Genomic DNA, 24,838 nt, shown 5'->3' with positions numbered 1-24,838 from the left:
CGTTTTTGCGTCCTTCTTCCCTCTGTCTGCCTGGTGTTTTGTGCCATTCTGCCCTCCGTTAGAATCACCCCCCCCCCTCGTTTTTGTGTCCTCCTTCCCTCTGTCTGCCTGGTGTTTTGTGCCGTTCTGCCCTCTATTAGAATCATCCCCCCCTCGTTTTTGTGTCCTGCCCTCTGTCTGCCTCGTGATTTGTGCCGTTCTGCCCTCCGTTAGAATTACCCCCACCCCTCATTTTTGTGTCCTTTTTCTCTGCCTGCCTGGTTTTTTGTGCCAATCTGCCCTCAGTTATCATTGTTTCCCCTATTTTTTGTGTCCTTCTGCCCTCTGTCTGCCTGGTGTTTTGTGCCATTCCTACACCTGAACTGAGCCCTTTAAAATAAGGCCATGCTCCAAAAAGTACCGTAGCCAACTGCCCTGAACCATAAAAAAGTGCCCCCTAGCACCGTGAAGTACTCTGACTCTGCTCCCTACCCTCCCTTGGTGCCTAAAACTGTCCCGCCATGCACCCTACAAAGCCTCGACTTAGTAAACTGTCCCTTCTCTGTGTGCTTCGAGGCCGTAAAATGTAAGCCTAGGCACAAATGGATGGTTGGATTTGTGGGGTAAAGTTTTATTTAATGTGATTTTATGTAGCGCGAACTTTACCCAAAGGTGTCAGAGCGCTTTACATAAGAACCAGTTGCCAAACCTAAGGACTTTGATTTACATGCGTTAAGTAAAAGATACAAACAGGAAAACAATTGAAATGTACTAGATGTAGTCACACAAAGAAGAGACTGTTGTTTCTCGGTATATTTCTATATACATATGGAAGGGATATGAATAGATGTACTGCAAGAGTCACATAGGAATGTTAGAGTAGAAAGGTCTACTGCATATACTAGTGAATACAGTCATCTCTATATACAGAAAAAATGAGTTATATTTAGAGGGGTCGGAGTGGGACACAGTGGGTGGATAGATGCATGATGGATGGATGGATGCATGATGTATGGGTGGATGCATGGATGGGTTGGTGGATTGCATAAATTGTTGAGGGATTGGCTGTATATATGCATCTATCCATCAATCCATCCATGCATCTATCCATACACCCATCCATGCATGCACCCATCCATGCATCCACCAACTCATCCATGCAAGCATTACAACAAGAGCCCGCAGCTCTCCTTCGTCTCTCCTCGCCCCCCCTTCCCTGAGCCCGCAGCTCTCCTTCATCTCTCCTCGCCCCCCCTTCCCTGAGCCCGCAGCTCTTCTTCGTCTCTCCCTGCCCCCCCTTCCCTGGGCCTTGCCCTGCTATTGTAAATGACAATGCCATTTATTTATGTTAAAAAAAACATAAATAAAAATAATGTCAAGAGCAATGCCAATAGCTCTAACTTTAACAAAGGCAAAACCATTGCATTGTAAATGCTTGTTAGTAAATGTGCGAAGGTACAGGGAGAAGCTGGAAAATGGGGAATACTTACTACAAAATGGAAGGGATTAAGGAAGGAGTAAGGAGAGGTTTAGGGAAGGTTAAAGATGGGTACCATACACAAAAGAGTAAGTACATTGTTATTCACTAACTGCTCTTCTATAGTTACTACAGCTAAAAATTACTCCAAACAGTTGTGAATGTACTCCACCTCAGCACCGAAGTAAGCCCAGCACCACACACAGTCAACCACTGGTACTGCAACACAGTCACAAAGAAAATAATGGGAGGGAGGGACTAGAACCAATAGGAAATGTTAAAATAATTTATGTTGACGTTTTAAAATTATACATAAATTGGATTTAATTAAACAAAATTATATAGAAATTAAAAATGTTTTATTATAAAATATTTAAATAATTTTAATACAAAATAAATGTATACAAACTTATTAATTTGTAATGCATAAATATAAACATTTACTATAGGACAGAATTTTGCTTAATAACTTTAAAAAGAATTGTTAATTTAAAATATGTAAATTAATGACATTTTCAAATCAAACCTTAACAATAGTGCTGTATGTTTTGTTAATTTATTCTACATACTAAATAATAATATCAAATTAATTAACATTAAGAGTTTAAGCATTTATACTTCAATCTTTTAATAAACTTTACTTTTCCTGTACTATACCATAAGGAGAGCTCCGCCCCTGTGGCATAGACCTCTGTCTACATGTGACAATTTACCAGTAATAATTTTACCATTCATAAATTGGACTACACCCCCTGAATTCATGGGTGAAGACATGCAAGTCTACACTTTCTAGTAACTTGAGAATCCTAAAGGATGAATAGGTAAAGCAGCAAGTTTACTGCAAAGTGTACGAGTAAATTTACAAATGAAGATTTACCCACATGTACATTTATCTTTGTGAACAGGGACCACAGCCTTTAGCCATTAAGAAAATAACATAGTAATTATATGTTTTCATTATTTCTAACACTATTAACCTAAAAAAAAAAGAAAAAACATCTGTTCGAATATAAATGCACCTACACTACTCAAGACAAAAAAATCCTCTTGTTCAAGAATATAGTGTAACTATTTAGGAAGGATATGGGCGGTGTTTCTTAGGCTATCAATCAGCTCCCCTATTATTAAACAACTGGAAGGTGAAAATAAGTTCCAAAAAGTAATACTAAAACAAAATACTAAAAAATATATACAGCAATTACGTCGAAATGTTCATTCTGCTGTTGTTTTAACAAAAGGTTTCTTAGGTACAAATATCATACTAAGTCATGATTAATTTCCAGGGGTCAAGCTGAATCTTGGACCATTTAATTAAAAAAAAATTGAAAGGGAAAACCAATTGACAAAGATTTTTAAATATTGATTTTAAAAAACAATCAATAAAACATATGAACTGGTAGGCTGCTTCTTGTTGCGGGGTAACAACAGAAAAATACAAGACTCCTCTTGGCAAGGCAAACACAGCTATATACTCTCAGGGCAGGAAGAGTAGATATTTCGTCAATGGTAAACAGCTGTTGTCAATTTGCTGCTTTACAGGCAGCTATTTATATAAGAACATGAACAATGCTTACTACAAAAGGTCAAATAATAAGTTACTTAGCAGTTACATAGTGGTTACAGAAAACATCTTGTCACCTGTGCCCCTAACCTTATGACTTCTCTCTTCAGATTATGTATTGTAATTTTAACAATGCTTGACAAACCACTAATTTACTTCTTGTGAATGTACGTGTATTTGTGTGAGTGTTTTATCACTCTTCTCAGATTCGGTGTACCCTTGGCTAATTCAATGTCCTGCTACTATTCTTCAATCAGGTTTTTGATTTACTGGGTCAACAGAATATGTGCCTGTGTACTAAGACCATAAATTCCTTCAAGCTTACAAATATGGGTTTTCCTTTAACTAAGACCTTGCGGGTCCTGCACTCTAGTTTCTAGTGAACTCTTCACCTTTCTTGCATCAGTACAGGATTTTGGGCCTGCACTGCTCTTTCACCATATATAATTCTATATTGTTTTCTACTGATGTCTGCTGTAGTTAATTTCTTCAAGTGTAATTTTCCTCTCCAACATACTTTAAGGTTTCCAGTCTTGCAACCTCACAGTTCTCGACTCCAGGAACAGACTTCATTTCAATTTGAAGTAAGAAAACATCTAAATTTTATATGCAGAATGCGCTGGGTGATTTGGTTGTCACTGATGAAAATGTGATGAATAACTACAATTATGGGCAAGTAAATGTTTACTTCTCTTTTACGAGAACATTTTCATATACTAACCACTAGAACAGAACACATGCAGTAAACCTACAAGTGAAGAAGTATTTGGATGCAGGGAAAAAACTTAAAGGGCCAGAATCTTGACACCAGCTTACCCATTGGGAATTTGTTTTAGAATCCACATCAAAGCAATAATGTTTGCTGAAAGCTGCACATCTCATCAATGGAAATTTTACCATCAAAACACACAGGTAAACAGAACCAGATTTAATTGGAAATCTGATACTAGTTTCATAAGAAAGGAAAAATGAGTGAGCAACACTATTGTATAATGAGGGAAAAATCATTTAACTTTTCTATTGAAAAAGCCTGTATTTACTCACCCTTTAAGATTGTGATACAGCTATAAAAGAAAATGTTAATTTCCGGGAAGTACATTTTTTCTCAGATATATATATATATATATATCAGTGTAAAACAGTAGCCATATTCATTTTATTAAGACTATATTCTTCATATGCTCCCCTCTTATGACTTATAAGCAATACTCTTTAGATTGCTTTAGTTTTATCTAAAAATGTGTTTTAAGGAAATGGAAAAGCAGAATTGTCCCCACAATTAACGTTTGGCTTTTAGCTAAGCCAATCTTAGACCAATATCAAACAAATTATATTTTCTCATAAAAATCAAAAATAGATATATAAATACACGTGGGGTATACTTAATGAGCTGTATGAAAAATTATAGGGATTCTACTGCAGTGGCTTTTAGTTTTATTGTTATTTTTTGTTTTCCTTTCCCTTTTCGCCCTCTGCTTTTTCTGGATGTCATTCAGAATGTTGTATTCTGACAAATTTCGAAATTGACAGGGAAAGAAGGCATCAAAAAACCTCAGACCTGCTTAATAATAATTTGGTCTTATTTGCAGCTAAAAGACATGCTGCCCTATCAAAGAAGCCAACCTGGGCCGCAGGAGTCAAGGGATGGATGTCAGAAATAAAACAATGGAGAGAAACACATTTTGAGATTGTAAGGGACCATAGTAACGAGTCATAGTATGAGACTCCACTACTTATTTTCACCCAAGTACTCTACCTCCACAGCAGTAATTTGAAAGGGATGGTGTGCCTTCGACGTTCATTATCTCCTCCTTTCCCTTTCTAGTGGGATATTTATTGCGCACAGGCAAGGACTAGATTTCAGTGAGTATGATAAATAAGCTAAAAGTCAGCACATTAGATTCACATGCAGGCGGGCACTCAGGGCAAGAATACCAACCTGTATACCGTGCAGGGGGCATTTCTGTCCCAATATGGAACAAGCATTTACAATGCAATAGGTCTCGCAACTGCGAGTTTTGGAGCTACTGGAATTGTAAATGGCAATGCTTTTTGCCATTGTTATTTACCATACTAAAAGCAACACCTATTGCTTTGTATAGCGCGGCGTCCATGAAGACGGCGTCGTGCTCATTAAAGGAACAGGCACTGACAAACCCAACAGCATGCCACTTGTTTTTAAAAGGTGAGGCCAAATGGCTTTGCCAATGTTTGTTGAGAGTTTTTTTTATAAGGCGCTCCATCATTTTTAGAAGATAAGCCCTGTTACATTTTGGCAGAATCACGTCCTTTTTAGGTGTGGCTTTAGTATGCAGCTCTCTGGTAGACCAATTGCTATTGATTCTTTACTTTAAAATATGAAGAGTGGTTGTGGCTCCACCAATTGTGCCACTGTCTCACGTTGTGCTATTCGCTGGTTGGTCTGTGAATCCTTCTTCCTGGAAGTGCTTTCACTGAAGTGTGTGTGGGATTATTTTACATCTGATTAGTACAATCAATCATATCACTTTCACAGTCAGTTATTTATCCCCTATGTACAGTCTATACAGAAAACATTTTTTTTCTTCCCAGCATTGGCAGAGTCTACGGGACTAGATTTACAACTGTAAACCAAATTAGTGCATACAACACATGAAAACTGTGTTTGTGAAGGCCTGTGTTTTACATGCGTTAGCACAGTAAAGCGACACCCATTGGCGCTTCCAATTGTATTGCAACATAGATATAGCGCTTACGATCTTTTGATAATGCCTACTTGTTTGTTTCAGAAAACGTTCCCATTTTTAAGTCCGACATTCTCAACAGTATGCCCCGTTATAATTCGGAATTAAACAGAAATACGGAAATGAAACCCTACCTCCTAAAACCCAGGGAGGTCACCAGGTGGACTCTGCCATATCTTTCCCCCTGCATTGCCCTAGGTGTCTATCGCGAACAGGTACAGCTGTTTCTGTGATGACTTAAATCAAATCAGAAAAGAGATGCCAGACAGACAGTGCTTCGTGTGAGTTTCATTCATTTGCTCCTGGGAGGGTGCCAGTATTTTCCCATCACACTCCTCCCCCTGGCAGCCTCTGCAAGCATAGAGCAGTTCTCTTTTTTTAGGGAGAATGCCCCCCTCCGCTGTGAAGTACAAGTTTTCCTAAAGTCCGTTGCTCATGGAACATGATGCCGTGTGTGCAGTGGGCAGTGTCGCAGTGGAAGACAGCGGTGGCTAGTTAGCACCTTAACAACTAACACAAAAGGAGAAAGTAACATAAAAATGGAAACAAACACTGCGAGACCCTGGTTGCACAAGGGCCTCGGCGCGCAGACTGTCTGTGTAAGTTAGAAAAAGCTTTTACAATGCAATAGGTCTTGCAGCTGCGAATTTCGGAGCTATTGGCATTGTAAAGGGCAATGCCTTTGAAAAAATTAAAAGCCATTGTTATTGCAAATGCTACTTACCAGTATGCATCTGTTCTTGGCATGTAGGGCTGCTGACATTCATATCTGTGCATAGTCCGCCACCTAGTGTTGGGTCCGGATGATTGCACATTGTTGTCCTGGAAGAGTCTTCGAAGTATCACGAGATAGGTGGCTCCTCCCCTGGACTACAGTGCGCATGGGCATCGCCTCCATCCCCAGATTGTTTTTAGCCATAGGCAGAGATGGAGTGAAGAAGTGAGTGATGACCATGCTATGAGCATATGTTTGTATATGAATACATACTGCAGCTGCTACAGGCGCCGGGGAGGAGGGTGGGCGATATGAATGTCAGCAGCCCTACATGCCAAGAACAGATGCATACTGGTAAGTAGCATTTGCAGTTCGAGGCATGTGGGCTGCTGAATTCATATCTGTGCATAGAATACATAGCAGTCCCTCCATTAGCGGCGGCCGCCCGTGCCAGCTGCAGCAGTCTGAAAAAGCGTTTTTAGAACAGCCTGACCAACAGCTGCCTGTTGTTTTGAATGCACGTCTACACAGTAGTGCTTGGTGAAAGTATGAGTGGTCGACCATGTGGCTGCTCTACAGATGTCTTCTAAGGGAATGTTACCTAAGAACGCCATAGAGGCCCCCAACTTCCTAGTGGAGTGGGCCCTCGGTGGTATAGTGAGAGTGCGCTTTGCTTTAGCGTAGCAGATCTGAATGCACTTTACTATCCATCTAGCTATTCCTGCTTTGGAGATTGCGTTTCCCTTGTGTTGAGTGGCAAAAGCAACAAAAAGTTGTTTGGTTTTGCGGAAATCTTTTGTCCTGTCCACATAATACATCAAGGCCCTCTTCACATCAAGAGTGTGGAGCATCCGCTCCGCCAGCGTCTCTGGGTTTTGGAAGAACACCGGCAATTCAATAGTTTGGTTCATGTGGAACTGTGAGACCACTTTGGGCAAGAATTTAGGGTTAGTGCGGAGCACCACCCTGTTGGCATGCACCTGGAAGAAAGGTTCTTGGATGGTGAGCGCCTGCAGTTCGCTAACCCTCCGTAGCGATGTGATTGCTACTAAGAAAGCCACCTTCCAGGTCAGAAACTGCAGTTCGCAAGAGTGTAGTGGCTCAAAGGGGGGACCCATCAGCCTTGTAAGAACCACATTGAGGTTCCATTCCGGAGCTGGTGGAGTCCTTGGTGGAATGACTCTCTTGAGTCCTTCCAGAAAAGCCTTGATAGCAGGGACCTTAAAGAGTGACAGGTGTTGCCTATTTTGGAGGTATGCTGCCATAGCCGACAGGTGAATGCGGATGGAAGAGTAAGCTAGATTACACCGATACAGGTGAAAGAGGTAACATATGATGTTTTGAATGGAAGCGTCTAGCGGGTCAATGCTGTGCTCCACGCAGTAGACGACAAACCTCTTCCATTTAGCCGCATAACAAGCTCTAGTAGTGGGCTTTCTCGCTTCCCGAATGATGTCCATGCAATCGGGAGGAAGATTGAGGTAGCCAAACTCTAGGACTTCAGGAGCCAGATCGCCAGGTTGAGCTGTTGCGGATCTGGGTGCTGAATGTCGCCATGGCTCTGCGTCAGAAGGCTGGGAGTGAGATGAAGCCTTTGATGCGGTACCACGGAGAGTTCCAGAAACGTGGTGTACCATGGTTGGCGAGCCCACGTTGGAGCAACCAGGATGAGAGTCATCGAGTGCTGCCTGAGCTTGCGTGCCACCAGCGGTATCAGAGGTGCTGGGGGAAAAGCGTACGCAAATCTGCCTGACCAGTTCATCCACATCGCATTGCCCTGTGATTGGGGGTGTGGGAACCTGGCGGCGAAGCTTTGGCATTTTGCGTTCTCCTTTGTGGCGAACAGGTCTATCTCTGGATGACCCCACCTTTGGAAGTACGGTTGGAGTACTGATGGATGTAACTCCCACTCGTGCATCTGATGGCTGTGTCTGCTGAGCAGATCCGCCATCTGGTTGTCCTTGCCTGGGAGATGTTCTGCCATGAGGAAGATGTTCCTCTGAATGGCCCACTTCCACATGCTCTGAGCCAGATGAGACAGCTGTGGAGAGTGTGTTCCCCCCTGTTTCTGGATGTAGTACATGGCCGTCATGTTGTCCGTCCGGATCAACACGACCTTGTTGCACAGATGTACTTTGAACGCCTTTAAGGCCATGAAGATTGCCATCAGTTCCAACACATTGATGTGCATCTTCCTTTGCTGAAGTGTCCATAGCCCCTGCACTGTGTAATGGAGTACATGAGCTCCCCATCCCTGGAGAGAGGCGTCCGTTGTCAGGATGATCTGTGGGACAGGCTCTTGGAATGGTCGGCCCTTGCAAAGGTTTTGTGGATTCCACCAATGCAGAGAGTTGTACGCCCGACCGCTCACCAACACTAGGTCTGTCAGTCGCCCATGAGCCTGAGTCCACTGACGTGCCAGGCACTCCTGAAGCGGACGCATATGTAGTCTCGCGTGCGGGACAATGGAGATGCAGGAGGCCATCATGCCTATCAACTGCATGAACACCCTCGCTGGAAGCGAGGTCTGGGGTCTGAATCGTTGGATCAGCGCCTGGATACCGGCGATTCTCACTGAACTCGGCTGCGCAGTGGCCGCCAGAGTGTTGATTGTCGCGCCCAGATACTGTCGCACGTGGGCGGGCTGGAGATGGGACTTTGGGTAGTTCAGAGAGAATCCCAGATCGTGCAGGAGGTGAATGGTGCGTGACACGTGGTCTACGCACTGCTGTTCCGTCTTTGCCTGAATAAGCCAGTCGTCTAGGTATGGAAAGACATGGACGTGCTGGCGACGGAGATGCGCTGCTACAGTCGCTAGGCATTTGGTGAAAACTCTTGGTGCCGTGGTGACCCCGAACGGCAGGACTCTGAACTGGTAATGCTGGTCTAAGATCTTGAATCTGAGATACTTCCTGTGTGAAGGATGCAGGGGAATATGGAAATAGGCATCCTTCAGATCCAGCGTTGCTAGGAAGTCCCCCCGTTGAAGCAGGGGAAGCACCTGCTGCAATGTGAGCATATGGAAGTGCTCTGAGTTAATGTACCAGTTCAGGGGCCTGAGGTCCAGGATCGGCCTGAGTGATCCGTCCTTTTTGGGAATGAGAAAATACAGGGAGTAAACCCCTGTTCCCCGTTCTTGCAATGGAACGAGCTCTATCGCCCCTTTTTGCAGCATGATTAGTACTTCTTGCTGCAACAAGGTCAAGTGCTCGTCGGACATAGCACGGCCTCTTGGCGGTATGTCCGGTGGAATGGACGTAAGTTCTAGACAGTACCCGTACTGGATAAGAGACCTCACCCACCTGTCCGTGGTGATGGACCTCCACGCCGGCAGGAACTGCTGTAGTCTCCCCCCGACAGGTGTTGTGTGATCGGGGGGAAGTGACAAGACGTCACTGCTTGTTGGAGGCGGTGGACCTGGAGGCATTGTTTCCACGTCCTCTGCCCTTGATATTATTGCCTCTGTAGCCACCCCTGCCCTTGTTGTTGTTATACGAGGACTGGGTGTTACCCTTGTAGTATTGCGTGGTCTGGGGTGCCTGGCCTCTTGAGGTGCCTCTTGAATTGGAGCGGCGAAAAGAACCACCCCGAAACTGCTGACTTTGTAAAGCCCCCATAGACTTGGCAGTTTCGGTATCTTTCTTCATTTTTTCTAGGGAGGCATCCACCTCAGGGCCGAACAGATGGTCAGGATTCACCGTCTGACCCAGTAATGTGGTTTGTATGTCGGGCTTGAACCCAGAAATTCGAAGCCAGGCATGGCGTCTGAGTAACACGCTTGTATTGATAGCCCTGGAGGCAGTGTCTGCTACATCTAGGGCACATTTGATGGATGCATTAGTAATGAGTTTACCCTCCTGAATGAGCATCTCCCCCGCCTCCTTGTATTGGTCAGGCAAGTGTTGTAGGATGGCCTCTAATGTGTCATAATGGGCCCTATCATAACGTGCAAGCAGGGCTTGGGTGTTAGAGATCCTCCAGATGTTTGCTGCCTGTGCAGCAATGCGTTTGCCTGATGCCTCAAAGATCTTTGACTCTTTGTCTGGGGGAGGAGCATCACCAGTAGTCTGCGAATTCGCCCTTTTTCGAGCGTTGGACACCACCAGGGAGTCCAATGGCAAATGTCCCTTAATATACGTGGGATCCGTGGGCGCCGCCTTATACTTCCTGTCGATGCGAGGATTGACCACCCGCGCCCGGGTGGGCTCCTTGAATACCTCCTGTGCATGCTTCAGCACCCCTTTGAGCATAGGTAGCGTCTTGACTTGCTTTTCGGCTACCGAGAAGGTGTCGACCAAGAAGTCCGCATCCACAGGGTCTGAGTGCAGTTCGACGTCATGGTTCGCTGCAGCTCTCTCTATTAATGCATTAAACGCCGCCGAGTCCTCCGTCGGGGACGTCTTCGTGGCGAAAAGTTGAGTGTCCTGACCTGACTGCAGGTCGTCCGTGTCGCCTCCTGCCGTCCAGGGCACCTGCTCCTCGTCCGGATCCGAGTACGCAGGATAGTTGTACTCGTCGTTTTCCTCGTCCACCTCAGGCACTGGGGAATGGGCCGGCGAGCGTTCCATGGCTTGTGGAGACAGAGGTTCCATCAGAGCCGAAGAGCCCGCAGAGTACTTTTTGCTCTTTAATGGAATCCTAAAGGGTTCCAATGGCGGCTCCGACGTAATCTTTCGTTTGAGGAGCGACAATTTTCCGGTGTTGGCGTCGATTGTCACCTCTCGACGTTCCTCCACCGCGAGCGGTTGGAGCCGAAGCTTCGATACCACCAAGGCAGCTTTCGGCGTCAATACTTCCTGAGAATGTCCGCTCTGCTTAGGCGCGAAGGCCTTCGGCGCCGACTTGGGAGGGAGGGTAAAACGGATGGGCGTTTGTTCCTTGGCAGGCTTCGGCGTGGGCCTAGGCACGACAGTGTCCTGGCTGGGAACCACAGTGGACTGTTGGATCCGCTTCAAGGATTCTCCCACCTTCTTAGTAAGGGATGCCGAGGGCTGAACTGTCTCGAGCGACTCTTCGTCTCCGAGAGCCCGGTCGCCGGCAGGCCCCTTCTTCGGTGCCGACGCCCCCTGGCCTGTCGCACCGTCGGCGTGACGCTTCTTCGAAGCCGTCTTCGGGTCCGCGACCCCTCTCGGTGCCGACGCAGCCGCGTCGGAAGTCTTCACCTTCGGTGCCGACCCCGAGGACTTCGGGTCGGCCATTTTGGCGCGGCTTTTGTGGTCGGCCATCTTGGCGTGGCTCTTCGAGTCGGCCATTTTGGGTTTTGTGGAAGTTGACGCCTCCAGAACCTTCTTTACCAACGCCAGTTTCGGTTTCGGTTTCGCATCCGAGGGTGCGGGACCGGTTGGCTTCACTTTCGGTTTCTTGCCAGAAATGTCCGTGACCGGGCCCGGAGGCGGGGACGTAGGACTTCTAGTAAGATCTCGGGTAAGGCCCGAAGGCGATCCCTCGACCTGGGCCGTATGACGGGGGGAAACCCCGGAGTCCGTTTGGGGATGCTCTTCCTCTGAGCTATCTCCCATCGCGGCACAAATCAGTTCGTCGTCCCCTACCTCACCGGAGACTTCGTCGCAGGCCTACTCGTCCGCGTCGTAGGCCTCTTCTTCGGACGCGGGGCCAGAGTCCGACTCGCCGGCCTCCTCCTCGATCGATTCCTGAAAGATGTCATCAGGTGGGGGTGCCGAAGCCGACAACTGTGCCTGGAGTCGATTAGCCCGGCGAATCTTCAAAGTTTTCTTACTCCTAAACTTTGAACAAGCCATGCAGGTGTCTTCACGGTGATCCGGTGACAAGCATGTGTTGCACACAGGGTGCACGTCGAGGTGCGAATATTTCGAGTGACATAGCGGACACTTCTTGAATGGAGTCCGCTCCATCGCAAATGCGTTAGTGTAGGCCCGTCCGCGTCGAAGCACGTGGAAGGGCAGTAGGAGATTGGAGCTGAGAGTCAGTAAGAAAACCCGAACGCAACTATACCGACGCCCAGCCTAAAGACCTTTTGGTCTCAAGTAAAATCGAACAACTATCGGTTCCGAAGGAGGGAACCGAAAACACATCCGAACCCTATGGCGGAAAAAAACAATCTGGGGATGGAGGCGATGCCCATGCGCACTGTAGTCCAGGGGAGGAGCCACCTATCTCGTGATACTTCGAAGACTCTTCCAGGACAACAATGTGCAATCATCCGGACCCAACACTAGGTGGCGGACTATGCACAGATATGAATTCAGCAGCCCACATGCCTCGAACATACAATACCAAAAGCAACACCTATTGCTTTACCAGATCCCTGTTTAAAGGCTTACATCATTCTGAAGGGCCCTGCGTTAGCGACCAGAAATCTTACCTACGTTTATTTATTTTGGCTGCAGTAAATGGGATTCCTGCTAACGCGCTTTATTCCAAAAGTCATATGAGGAACAGATTAGCCCGCGAAAAGTAGGAGAATGAACAGAAAGAGGGGCAGGCAATGGAGGGAAGAAAGAAACAAAGAAACAAAGAAAGAAAGAAAAATGTGCTTTACATAACTATTTAGGAAAGAAAAAAGTGCAAAAAGTAGGACCAGGCTTTTCGTGACAAATTGTTGCAGTACTTCAGTCTGAATGCTTTAAACTGACTTTAAGATGTGCAAGTGCAGCGAAAAGTAAAGGTGCCCCCCCCAACCCAACCCTGTCTTGCCATGCACGCCAGCCGTGCGCCCCAACCATGGGTCTGAAAGATCTGGCAGCGGTGTGTGTCCGGGGCCCGCACAGTTCTGCTGCGTGCCTGCATGGACTGGGGGTGTAGCTCAGGGCCTGGTAAAGCTCGGTTCTGCTGTGGATCTGGAAGGTACCCGTGGTGTAACTATTGGGCCGACGAAGTTCCGTTCTGCCGGTGGATTGTAAGGGCCAATGTTTTACCTCAGGGGCGAGTCACAGTTTGGCCTTGGTCCTAGAGGGAATGGTGGTGCACCTCTGGGACTGGCGGTGACCAGTTCTGTTGTAAGTTTTAGACGTTATGGCGGGGTACCGATGCCCAGTCCGGCCCTGGACTAGCGGTGTTCCAATACCTGGTCTGTCCTGGAGGTCCAGCGGTGCACCTACGAGCGCTGGTCAGTTTCTGACAGTGTCTCCGCAGTGTTCAGGGCCGGGCGTGTCTGAGCTCATGGTTTAGAAGAACGGGCAGCGTAAAAGCCCTCTCTCCGTGTGCCCATCAAAGGTACCTGGCACTAACCGTGCCACCCCGGCTTCGAACCGAACCCTTCAGATCAGCCCTTCCAGGGTTGCGTGAAGATGGAAGGGCTCACACACACAGGGCGGGAAATGGAGAGTGCGAGAGACGAGACCGGACGAGATTGTTAATTTTATCCACGAGCTGGGACAATGAGTGCGTCACTCTGGGTCTGCGAACTTCACAAATTATAATTTGTATTTAAGCACACAGATCTCATTGACTGGGAACATAAAACGTGCATCCGACCACATACCCCTGCCTCAAGAAACCCTCAACCCGAGATAACAGCAGCCAAATTCCACGTTAGTTATTCAGTGCGACTCATTTTTACAGTTTCCCTGAAAATCAAGTCATAAATACAATATACACCTACTTACCTGCGCACAATGGGCTCTTCTCGTAGATGCACCGAAACTCTACTCTTTACACAGTAAGAATTTCTGTTAATTAAAAAGATATGTCCAGTGGGATGCAGGCAGGTCTGCAAAGTGCCAAACATAAAACACGTGCCCTATGTTTTTCTGATAGACACAGCAAACCTACAAGAAACATTAATAACTAAAAATGCAATTTTCTCCAGAAGAAATTAATCAAACTACAAAAATCAATAGAGATTCTTTACAACAACTCGCACAGAATCAGTACTGCCAAACGTAATGAAACTTTATGCTGCAGCACAGCGCCCGCTTTAATATTATCAATACTTGCACAGCGCTGCAGCAATAAGTTTATACTTCAGACCGGCACACCCTTTAATATTATCAACATGGGCGCCGCCACAGGTTTTAGCAGTAAGTCTCTCTACCGGTAAACACTCGCGCTTCTTCTGTGTTTACTTATATAACGTGAACGCAAAGCATAGTCTGAGTGCCGCCTCCAAATGTGTGAGAAAGGGCACACGTCAATACCTCAGCGCCGGACTCCATACCGCCCAAATCCATGCTGTATTGTTTACTTTCAATAATAACCCTCAGAAGGGAAAACACGTGTCTTTCACAAACCGCAATTCCTCACACGAAAACAAAACCAGCTTAGAAGGGCTTCCCACAACTATACGTGAGAAGTCAGGAGGCATAGTTACCCTGCCACACTGGATCTCAGAGCGTCACCGGGGTCGACTACACCTCAGATGGCATAAGGGCTGCTTCTGGGGGAAGATGGTGGGCAGATGTAACCGGCGCGTGAGCGCCAGACAGACCATCCCGCAGCAAACGTTGCCTGATGGATCATGGAAGGGTCGCGATATATCAATTCACGGGGGATTGAGGGCGAGGATTCTTTCAGCAGCCAAACTCAAAGCTGCACTCTAACCTACTGACGCACGCAGAGCCGCCGGCCCGTCTCTTCCTTTGCAGACTTTTCATCTACTAGACTCGGCTCAGTGTCCGGTTTCCCCGCGCTGGAAGCCTTCAATACACGGGAAAAGCGAGACACATCATGTGCCTCTCTAACCGCTCGCTAGCAGCTGGAAACTAGCAGGAGCATTCTAAAAGCCTGATAAAGATACTAAAGTAACACGCATGTTATTACAATGTATCATAGGCAGCAATGACTGCAAACATGCGCAACAACAAAAAATAAAGGGGGGGGGGCGGAAACAGCCACTGAATCCCTCCCCTCCAGGACTCCATGACCGGCCTCGTGGTTGCCAAGGCAATATTTCTAAAAATATTGTCGTGCTACCGTAAGGCAGGTCATGGAGTCCTCGAGAGGCGGGATCCAGAGTAGACAAATCTGCTAAACAGGAGGTTTTTCCAATGGCAGGCCTCCATTTCGAGGGGCCTGCCAATGGAAAAAGGGGGCGTGGTTTCACGCAGTACTGAAATCCCCCTGTTCACAATAGGTCTTTGCCTGCAGCTGGGCCATGCCCTGCAATGCAGGCTTCGACCTAAAAAGCAGATTGCTTTTAGTGATAGTAAGAAGTGGAGAGCCTACTCCCCCCTCCCCCATCCTGTTTAGGTTCCCCCAGAGTGGGCAATGCAGGCACCTTTTGTTGTGCACAGTCACCCTGCAAGTAGAGCAAGGCCTGGGTGGCTGGGGAGTGCGGGTACCAAGAGTGGTCTGCTGTGGGAGCCGTAGGGGGAATGCAAGGAGGACAGAAGGTTTGGGCTGGGCCAGGCGGCAAGCCTAGCCCCCTGCAGCTAAATTGGGCAATTTAGCATGTTTCCTCACCTGCAGCATGCTTTGCATCTCCTTCTTCAACTGGCTAATTTCTTGTAGCACATCATTAGCTTTCTGAACTGCTGAGCTCTCTGCATGTCCAGAATGCTTTATTCCTTGAAAGGCTTGTCCAACAGCAGCTCTCGACTCACTAGGCACAGTAACGGAACTAGGGAGAGAACAAAACAAAGACACCCTCTTTAAATCTAGTTCTCTCCTACTCACTGAATGAATCTAGGCAAACCTACAAACAATTTTATTGAGTCAGGCACATAGGTTTCACAAACAAATCTGATACACCAGTAACCACGCCTCATTTTTCAGATACATGCAATTGAATAAATAGTTGCTCTTTACACATTGGACAGGGACAGATGTTAACAATATTGGGCCTACTAAACGCAACGACCTTCTTCCCTCTAAGTTGAAAGCTGGTCAGGAGTGGTAGGAAAGGCCCAGTAGGAAGATTACCAACTGGTTCATTGGGATTAGGACCAGTCTTGTCAAGCATGGAAAGCTATTCATGTTTAAGGTTTGACCAACACTGCCTTAAGCGGGCTGCAAAGAGAAACGCCCTCAGGTGGGGACAGGGTTGATCAATGTGATAGCTAGTCTCATCCAATCTGTTCTTCTGCTCCAGGAATCTACCATAGTACTTCCCTTTGGGCTATGAAGCCCCTCAAGCAGAATGAAAGGTGTTCCACTACTTTGCTTTATGAAGCTAGGCTTTGAAAGGATCTACCACCTTGTGTGATTTACTAACTACTTTACAATGATGTCTGGAGATAAGAGACTACAAAAAAAAGAAACTTCTCTGTTACTGTCTGTTTTCTGTTGTTTTTGCAACCATAGGAACACCTTCTGGAAAATCAAGAGCTCGGAGCCTTCACATAGCCAAACTGATTCTTCTCTTCTACAATATTACTGTACTAAAGACAGAAAGGCTCCTATGGATATAGCACCTATAGATGATGCACTGGCATTTGTAGCTTTTCTGCTTGAAGGATGAGTTTGAATCATAGCCAATTTTGGGTATTGGTTGCAGGAATTGTAATGTGTGAATAGTGAAACTAGATTTTGATGCTGATGTTCTGAAAATACAAAGTGGGATTTGGGGGTTTCCATATGATATCTGGCCCATGGAGAAGAAAAAGAGCTGATAAAAATCTGATGGAACTTCTGAAGACTAAATGGTTTGGAGTCCTAAGAGGGAGAACAAAGTTTGATTTGCCATCTAGTTACACTTTCCGTAGTAGGTAGAAAATAGAGCTGAGATTTTGTTTATCTCATGTAGCGGCCTGGCATATGGTCTATGTTCTAACAAATAGGCAGGTATCCAGAAAGTGATCTTGAGTCGCTGATACCATCCTTTAGAAAGAAAGAAAGACAGGCAGACCTGCCTAAGTGGCATCTCAAATCAAACAACAAAACAGATATGGGCTTAAGTTCATTCTACTATACTGTAGTGTTTACCACCCACAGCTGTAACACTTACTACCCACAGGTGTGGCGCACCTGCCCACATGAGTAACATGCTACAGCATGTAGGGTGCATGGTTGGAGAGTATTGTCTTATTATTGAACATACGTGCAAGGTGTATTAATGTTGTGCATCACGCACAACATTAATACACCTTCCACATATGCGATAATCATACCTCAATGGTCATCACAACCATTGAGGTGTGGTTATTGCGTTTGGGGTGCAGCACTTGGCAGTGTGTTGAATGAAAGGAGTATGAGAAACAGATAAGTAATTTACATTTTGAGATATGCTTGCTGAATTAGTTGGCTCTGTGGGTCCCTTTTGGTATTTGCAGTTAATAAGGGAGATTCCCACTTAGTTTCTTGTAGTTATTGCTGTATTAAGGTTGGTCTTGCTATGGTCTTACGAGGCTGGACAAGTATGTGGAGGAGGGAAGAGAGTGTTGAAGATCTGCATGGATGGACTGTGTTACATACCTCTTATGTGCTCATCATAGTAGGGTGATACATGAAGGTCAGAGTATATATTTAGTGGGACCGAAAGTGTAAGAAAGAGCTCTGTTGGCCATCACGGTTTGTTAGATCTTTTGACTGCATGCTTACTTGCTCATTTCTAACATCTAAACAAGGAAGGAAATTATATTCTGTCAACCTTCAACAATGTTTGGAGCATTATGTCCAACTCTTGAGGCCTCCAGTTGAGTATTATACTTAGCTCCGGGGACCACGTCTGGAGGATTGGGTTCAATTCTTGGGGTTCCATTTGGAGGACTGTGTTTAAATCTAGAGGTCTCATATGGAGTAATGTGTTAATTTCTAAATCTAAATTCATAATCTTGAATATCTTAGCCATCTCTGGTGGTTGCATCTGATGGAATGGTCTCCAGCCCTAGAGCCCTCAACTGCATTGAGATTTGCAGCCCTGTTATGGAGAATGGTGTCCTCTTCCAGAGTCTCATCTCTAGTAATAAGTTTACCAATGAAGGTCATTTCTGGATAATTGTGATCTATTCTGGAGGTCTCATTTAGAATATTATATCTAGCTCTGGGGGCCACATATGGGAGAACAGACATGCAATGCATTTGGCTAGACATGCGTACTAGTATTGAAGACAACTTTACTAGCTATTCGGGGACCTGTTTTTTCAGTTTTACCATCACAATTACTCGCTTACGTATTGAACATACCTTTTTATGTGGGTTGAAGAGCTAGGATTAACTGGGGGTCTGTGCCAGTGTGTGGTCGGTAACAGCTATGTGTCAAGTTCTAGAAGCCTCACCTCCGTCACTTGGCCAGATTTGAAATCTTTATGTGTAGTGCTGAATTCCGTTTTGGTCGCCACATCTGGTGGACCGTGTACAATTCTTGTGGATATACTTGTTGAACTTTGGTTTAAGACCCAAAAAGTCAACTATAAAGAATTATGCCTAGTTCAGTTGGTTGCGTTTAGAGGAATTACTTCTTGAGAACAGCATCTGAAGGATTTGTGTCAGCTCTAGAAGCCTCTCCTGGAGGCCTAATTTCAAAAATATAGTTGCCGCTCCAGTCTGCATCAGGTCTGTTTTGCCAAGATCTGAAGGAGGCATCTAGAGGACGGCTGCAGCTCTGTTCCAGTTAATGGAAAACAGTTGCAATTCTGTCAATCATAAACGTTATATTACCACAAATACATCTAATAAAGAAGAGGGAAAGATAGGTTATATCAACGGCGCAGGCTGAAGTCACAGTACCAGGTAACAAAAACAGTTTAACTAAAGTAAGATTCATGTCACAGTTAAATCAAGATTGTAAAGCTATCTGTGGAGAGAATATTGGGGCCTAGACATATATAGTCACAAACCCCATTAGGGTGAACCACTAAATTGACCTGTGCTTAACCTTGGGAAGCTTGGTACAACAGCAGGCGAGCTTAACCCAGAGGAAATGTGTGAAGTATTTATGCAGCACACAAACATAATAAAGTGAAATCACAACACAAGAAAAAGTCCACATCAATTTAGAAAAATAGGGTACATTTTAATGAATTATTTGACCCAAAAACAATCAAAATCCAATCAGTGGAACTGGAGTTATGAATTTTTAAGTTGTTGCAAAATCTAGCACCTAATAGATCAAAGCGCCAACCACAGACATCTAGTCGCGCAAGACCGCGTCAAAGTAAAAAAATATGGCCACCACGATGGTTGGATACAAGACGTGCATTGGGCCCAATCGGTGCTTACCATTCTGACTTATAAGAAATTTTGAAGAAAATGTTCTAAGAAGGAAAAGTACAGCGGGGCAAGGCTGCATGCAGTGTCCAAGGAGGAGGCATCTGTGAGTCATTAGACAAAGTTGCAGGGAAGATTTCTATGTTCAGACTTCGTATCTTTTTTGGAAGTCGAAAATCTCCAGCAGGACAAGGCAGGAGGCAGTAGCTGACAAGAGTTCTAGGAGACCGGACACCTCTTTTGCAAAGGACCGCTGAACAGGTTTTGCTGCTGCAGAGAAGATCATGGCTGGAGCTACTACAAAGTCAGGCCGACCAGTGATGCAACTTGGGCGGATAAGCAAGCAGATTGGTCCAGTTCTTCCAATGGTTCTCAGAGCGTTTTTAGCAACAACAAAAAATGAAGTACCAAGTTTTGGATTTTGGCTATCTGGGCACATTTATCCAGGACTGGAGGTGCACCACTTGGGGGTTGAAGACGTACTCAGGCTGGGTCCAAGTGCGGGTTCAAGATGGTGGAAGCCTGTTATGTCCCTGTGGCTCTGAACAGGAGGCTAGCAAACTAGTCCCTGAAGTCACTCTGGGAGTCCTTCCAGGTGCAGCAAAGCACTGCTATGGAGTACAAAGCAGTATACAGCAGCTGGCAGTCCTCAGAGTCCTTCCGCTGCTCCAGAAAGTGAATTAAAGAGAGTCTGAAGGTCCCCTTTTTATACATGATGTTTTCTTTGAAGTATAAGTTTTTACAGGATTCTCTTTGAAGCCCTAGAAGTTTCCTGACTCCCCTGCCCTGGCTCCAAGCTGACTGCATGAACAATGCTGTGGTAGCAAGTCATTTGTGTGAAGGCAGGGCACAGCCTATTTAGTTCCAAATGGGGCTGTGCCCAGCTTGCCCCCCCAATACTGGCAGTTGATGGCCCACCCAGGCACACCTAATCCCTCTAATGAGTGGCTGTCTGGGAGGAAAAAACAAAGTCCAACTGCCAACTACACCCAGTCATGTGATGTAGGACAGGCTGCAGGCACCAAATCGCGTAGGACAGGAAATTGCCAACTATATAAAAGCAGCATTTTTAAAATTTTAACTTAAAATCGATTTTACCATTAAAGGCTATGTTTAATTAAAATTTCACAGAAACCAAACATGAAATGCTTAACTGTTCCCAATCAAAAGTTGACATTGATTAAACGTAATAAGACAACCCAATGTTATCCTATAGGAAAGGTAGTCCTGACAAAAGTGAAAAACAAATTCAGGATGTTTTCACAACCAGGGCATGTCAGAATTGTCCAACCTTTTAATTACAATACACCCTGCTCTAGGGGCTACCCCTGGCCTATCTTAGGGGTCACTTCTATGTAATAAAGGGGGAGTATAAGGCATGGCAAGGAGAGTTATATTGCCTAGTAGGATTGGCAGTTTAAAGCAGCATTCAGGCTGCAATGGTACACCTAGGACATGTTTTAAGGGGCTACTTAAGTGGGTGGCACAATTAGAGCTGCAGGCCGACTAGTAAAATTCAATTTACAGGTCCTGGAGATATGGCATACCACTTTACTAGAGACTTATAAGTAAATTAAATATGCTAATCTGGTATTAGTCAATCATAAAATGTTTTAGGGAGAGAGCAGAAGCAATTTAGCACTGATTAGCAGTGGTAAAGTTCATAGAGTTCTAAGATGCCAGCAAGGAGCAGAAAATTCACATCATCGTGCCTCTGTTTTGGACACTGCTGATTGGAACGAGCTCAATGACACCAGCTGTGTGAGCTATTACCTTACACAAAAGCTGTATCTGGAAAGCAGTGTGGAAATGGCAAAAGTTAACCAAGCCAAATTGGCTCTGAAGTTATAGACAGTGGAATGACATCCCTTCTGGAAAATATGTATACAAGTGGTTCCAGTCCCACATTCTTCTTGACCATGGATGGGAGTGCTTCAAAGAGTACTTGAATAGCTGCTGTGCAGCAGGGTTGGTGTCTGTTTGAAAGCCAGTCTCCCAGAGGTGAGAAAACATCAACCGAGGTCAACACTTTCTGTTGGAGTAGCTTAGGAGTCTACCTAAAAGCCTCAACGCCTGCTGGCCTGATGGCAGAGCAGGGAAAGAGTGTGCTTTCTCCTGCAAGAGCAGAAAATGTGCAGGAAGAGAAGCTGAGCATGTTCCTGGTGTGAGGTGTTCCAAAGAATGCAAATGACTCAAGATGGCAAATCAAGAGAGTCTGTTCTGTGAAGAGGTACACTCTCACTGTCCAGTTCCCGAGTCAGTTGTACCAAGATTGTATCCTATCATTCATTCCTGTGAAGCCCAGCAGCTTGACACAGGTTCAAAAGACTGGTACTGCCATTGCCTCAATGAGAAGAAAGCTGCACCGCTATCGAAGCAGACAGCCCTGCTCGCCCCAGATATGACAACATGGGGATACAGACCAGAGGCCACAAATACCAAGGCTGAGATGAGAGCTTGATTGTAGCAGACCAGAGAGGCAGCAACTGCTGAGGTAGTCCCCGAGTCCATTGTGCTAGCCTGATCCCAAGTGTGGCTGCCACTGCAGCCCCCACAAAAGGAATGTCATATGGGCAGGAGTGCAACCTGTGTCCGACGCACTGCTCAGAATGATACTAACAGGCAGGTACAGGCCAGCATTAGCCTGAACCAGGGCACAAGAGACTAAGGCATGTGGGCAAGTCTGCCCGCCCACTTGAGACTTCTGCTCCAAAAGGAACGATAAAGACATTGTATCTTATGAGTTGCAGATTGAACCAGTGTAGTCACCTGCACCTGAGCTTAATTTTGACTGAATCTGTAGAGGGTCATGGGGTGGTAATAGCAGTATCTCGGAATGGAGAACAACCACCAGGGCAGAGGGAGAATTGGGATCTCACTGTTCAAACATAATGTATTAAAACCCTGAATGACAGACCCATTGGATTGTGTAGTATTTAGTTCTGCTGTGAGATTACAGTACTTACTTTTTCCATAAAAGAGGAGCACTGGGCTGGATATAATGATATCGCGTCTTTCAGGTGACTGTTGAGTTCTGAGTTCTTGCCTTCACTCTACTTCCCTGACAAGCCTAGAAGTGCTCGCTCTTGCTACAGTGAAAGTAAAGTGCAGAACGGACTGTACTCGGTACAGTTTGCAGAGCCAAAGTATGATGAACATGAGTAGCAAATGACCTCAACCACCATGGATAGGTCCTAGTAGTAGGCTGCAGGGTCCCTGGCATCCCAACAGGGTCCGACAGTCACCAAAAGAATTAACAGTACAAGCAACATTTGCATCCAGTGTTGTGGATAAGGAATGGGTTTGGTACTTTGCTGCACTGTACAATAGTGGTGAGGATAGTTTTTTTAATTATAATATATTGAAAACAAATGCCATGAGATTTTTTTCTTTAGCTTAAAGGAGGTTGAAAATGCCTTAAGTGTACAAAAGCAAAATAAAGCACAGGTCCAAACTATATACAGGTTGAACTCTTTTTGAAAGTCCCTGTGATACGGGCACCTCTACTTGCATTAAAAATGCATTCATTTGTGAGACCGCAGAATTTACCGCCACTGAAGAATGATCAAGAAAATTACAGGCCAATATCTCTGCTGAACTCGTAGACTGACTCTAAACAGAATTCAAGGAAAATTAAGGTATAATGAACCGTTATAAAGCAGTCTTACCTAGTGGTCAGAACCACTGACACTGCTTTAAGCTATTGGTAATATTGGCACCTTACCTAATGGCCTAGAACGCATGCATACATCTCGTTTTTATTAATTTAAAAAGCACTATTTGATACGGTTAACTGCATAAAAACCCATGTTCTAATTTGTAAAGGAAGGGCTGGACTTAGGCCAGATGCATTTAGAACCAAAAGACATAGAAGCAAGACTGACTGTACAACAGTACTAGCAGAGGTAAGACATGGTTGGGCAAAGGCCCCTATGGTGCTCAGTCTACTTTTAAACAACATAGAAAGTCATATTTAATTGACGTACTTGCAGCTGATTAAGCATTACAAGAACAAACACAAGTAACTATGCTCTAATTACTTGGCAGAGTAACTAATTATTTTTTCATGAACAGGCTAATCATAAATCAATCAAAAAGCAAGTTATGATTGCTCAATGTGGAGGAAATTTAAAAGGCTATAATCAGACCAGTGGGCCATTATAAGAAAAAGAAAGATGAATTTGATTACATAGGCATAAGCTTTGCCAGCTCACTGAACTAAATTGGTCAGATAGAGAAATCTATACAACTGTATTAAATCAGGTTGCAGGTGCAATTCAAAGATTCAAAAATAGAAATGTCTTACTACATCAAGATAAAAAAGAATGTATTCAATGCCAAAGCAGTTACTTCAGCTGTATACATGGGAGCCAACGTTGGAACCATATTATAGAGAAAACAGCAAGAAGTGGAAAAGAAATGCTACAAATATTTTCTGTTTGGACCAGGGAGGCTGCTATAGCAATTATGAAAGAAGCAAAGTGTAAGGACTATTATTAACAAGCATTGGCATAGCCAATAGATCTCGCCTTTGGGACCATAAGTGTTTAGCCATGCAACAGTTGATGTTGCACCAAGGATATTGTGCTGCATAACTAAATACTTCTAAGGTCCCAAAAGAGAGACCTATTGGCTATGCCAATGCTTGTTTAGAACTTGTGCCCTGGCCGCTAGGCAGCATACGGGGCCCATGATGAGCACGTACACTGCTGAAGGGTGTTTGCCTACTTGCTCTGAGTAGGAGGGAGGCTGTTTTATTACCAGGGCTGGTTTTCAGATCATGGAGATCTAATATTCGATGGGATTTACAGAGCCACCCGGGCTTTTCAGTGCGCCCTGACACCGTGGCTGGGCGCGACTGAGGTGATCAATAAATGGGAATGAACCGCTGATGGTTTAGTCCCAACCAGTACAGAGTGTGTGGTTATTGCACCCGTGACTATGTGAGACAGAGCCACCGCCGGCCCTGCGCCCCTGCATATCTTTACCAAGCACAAGCATTTTCCCGATGGGCTGGAGGAGCCTTTGAAGGGCGATTTTTAAGTCCTGTTACTGCTGCCTGGAGTCTCTGTCACTGTACTGCAGTAGGCCACACTGGGCGACATAAGCAAAGAGTGAGAGTGGAAGGAAAAAAGGCATCAGAGATAAGAGAGAAAGTGAGAAAAGATGGAGAGAGACTGACCGTGCACGGACAATAAGAGAGACAGTGGGGAAAAAGTGTTGGTGCTACTTTGGACCTTTTTCGCCAGGTCTGCTATTGGTTCCCAGTTCAAGCCCGCAGGGACAGTGAGAGTTTTGCTCTCATCATCAAGCATTGT

General features: G+C 45.3%; 1 protein-coding gene across 2 annotated transcripts in view; it reads right to left on the bottom strand.

Moving 5' to 3' along the window:
- The window catches only part of KIAA0586 (KIAA0586 ortholog), a 637,696-nt gene that overhangs the window by 495,337 nt on the left and 117,521 nt on the right, over positions 1-24,838 (bottom strand). For both annotated transcript variants that reach the window (XM_086937986.1, XM_086937987.1), the window contains exon 10: positions 15,837-15,993. In XM_086937986.1, coding sequence (XP_086794112.1) covers positions 15,837-15,993 — 157 coding nt within the window. The remainder of the gene's footprint in view (positions 1-15,836; positions 15,994-24,838) is intronic.

Source organism: Lissotriton vulgaris, chromosome 9 (genome assembly GCF_964263255.1).
Source record: "Lissotriton vulgaris chromosome 9, aLisVul1.2, whole genome shotgun sequence".
NCBI lineage: Eukaryota > Metazoa > Chordata > Amphibia > Caudata > Salamandridae > Lissotriton > Lissotriton vulgaris.
The sequence above is the reverse complement of the archived record's forward strand: the minus strand, read 5'-3'. Positions and strand labels throughout refer to the sequence as shown.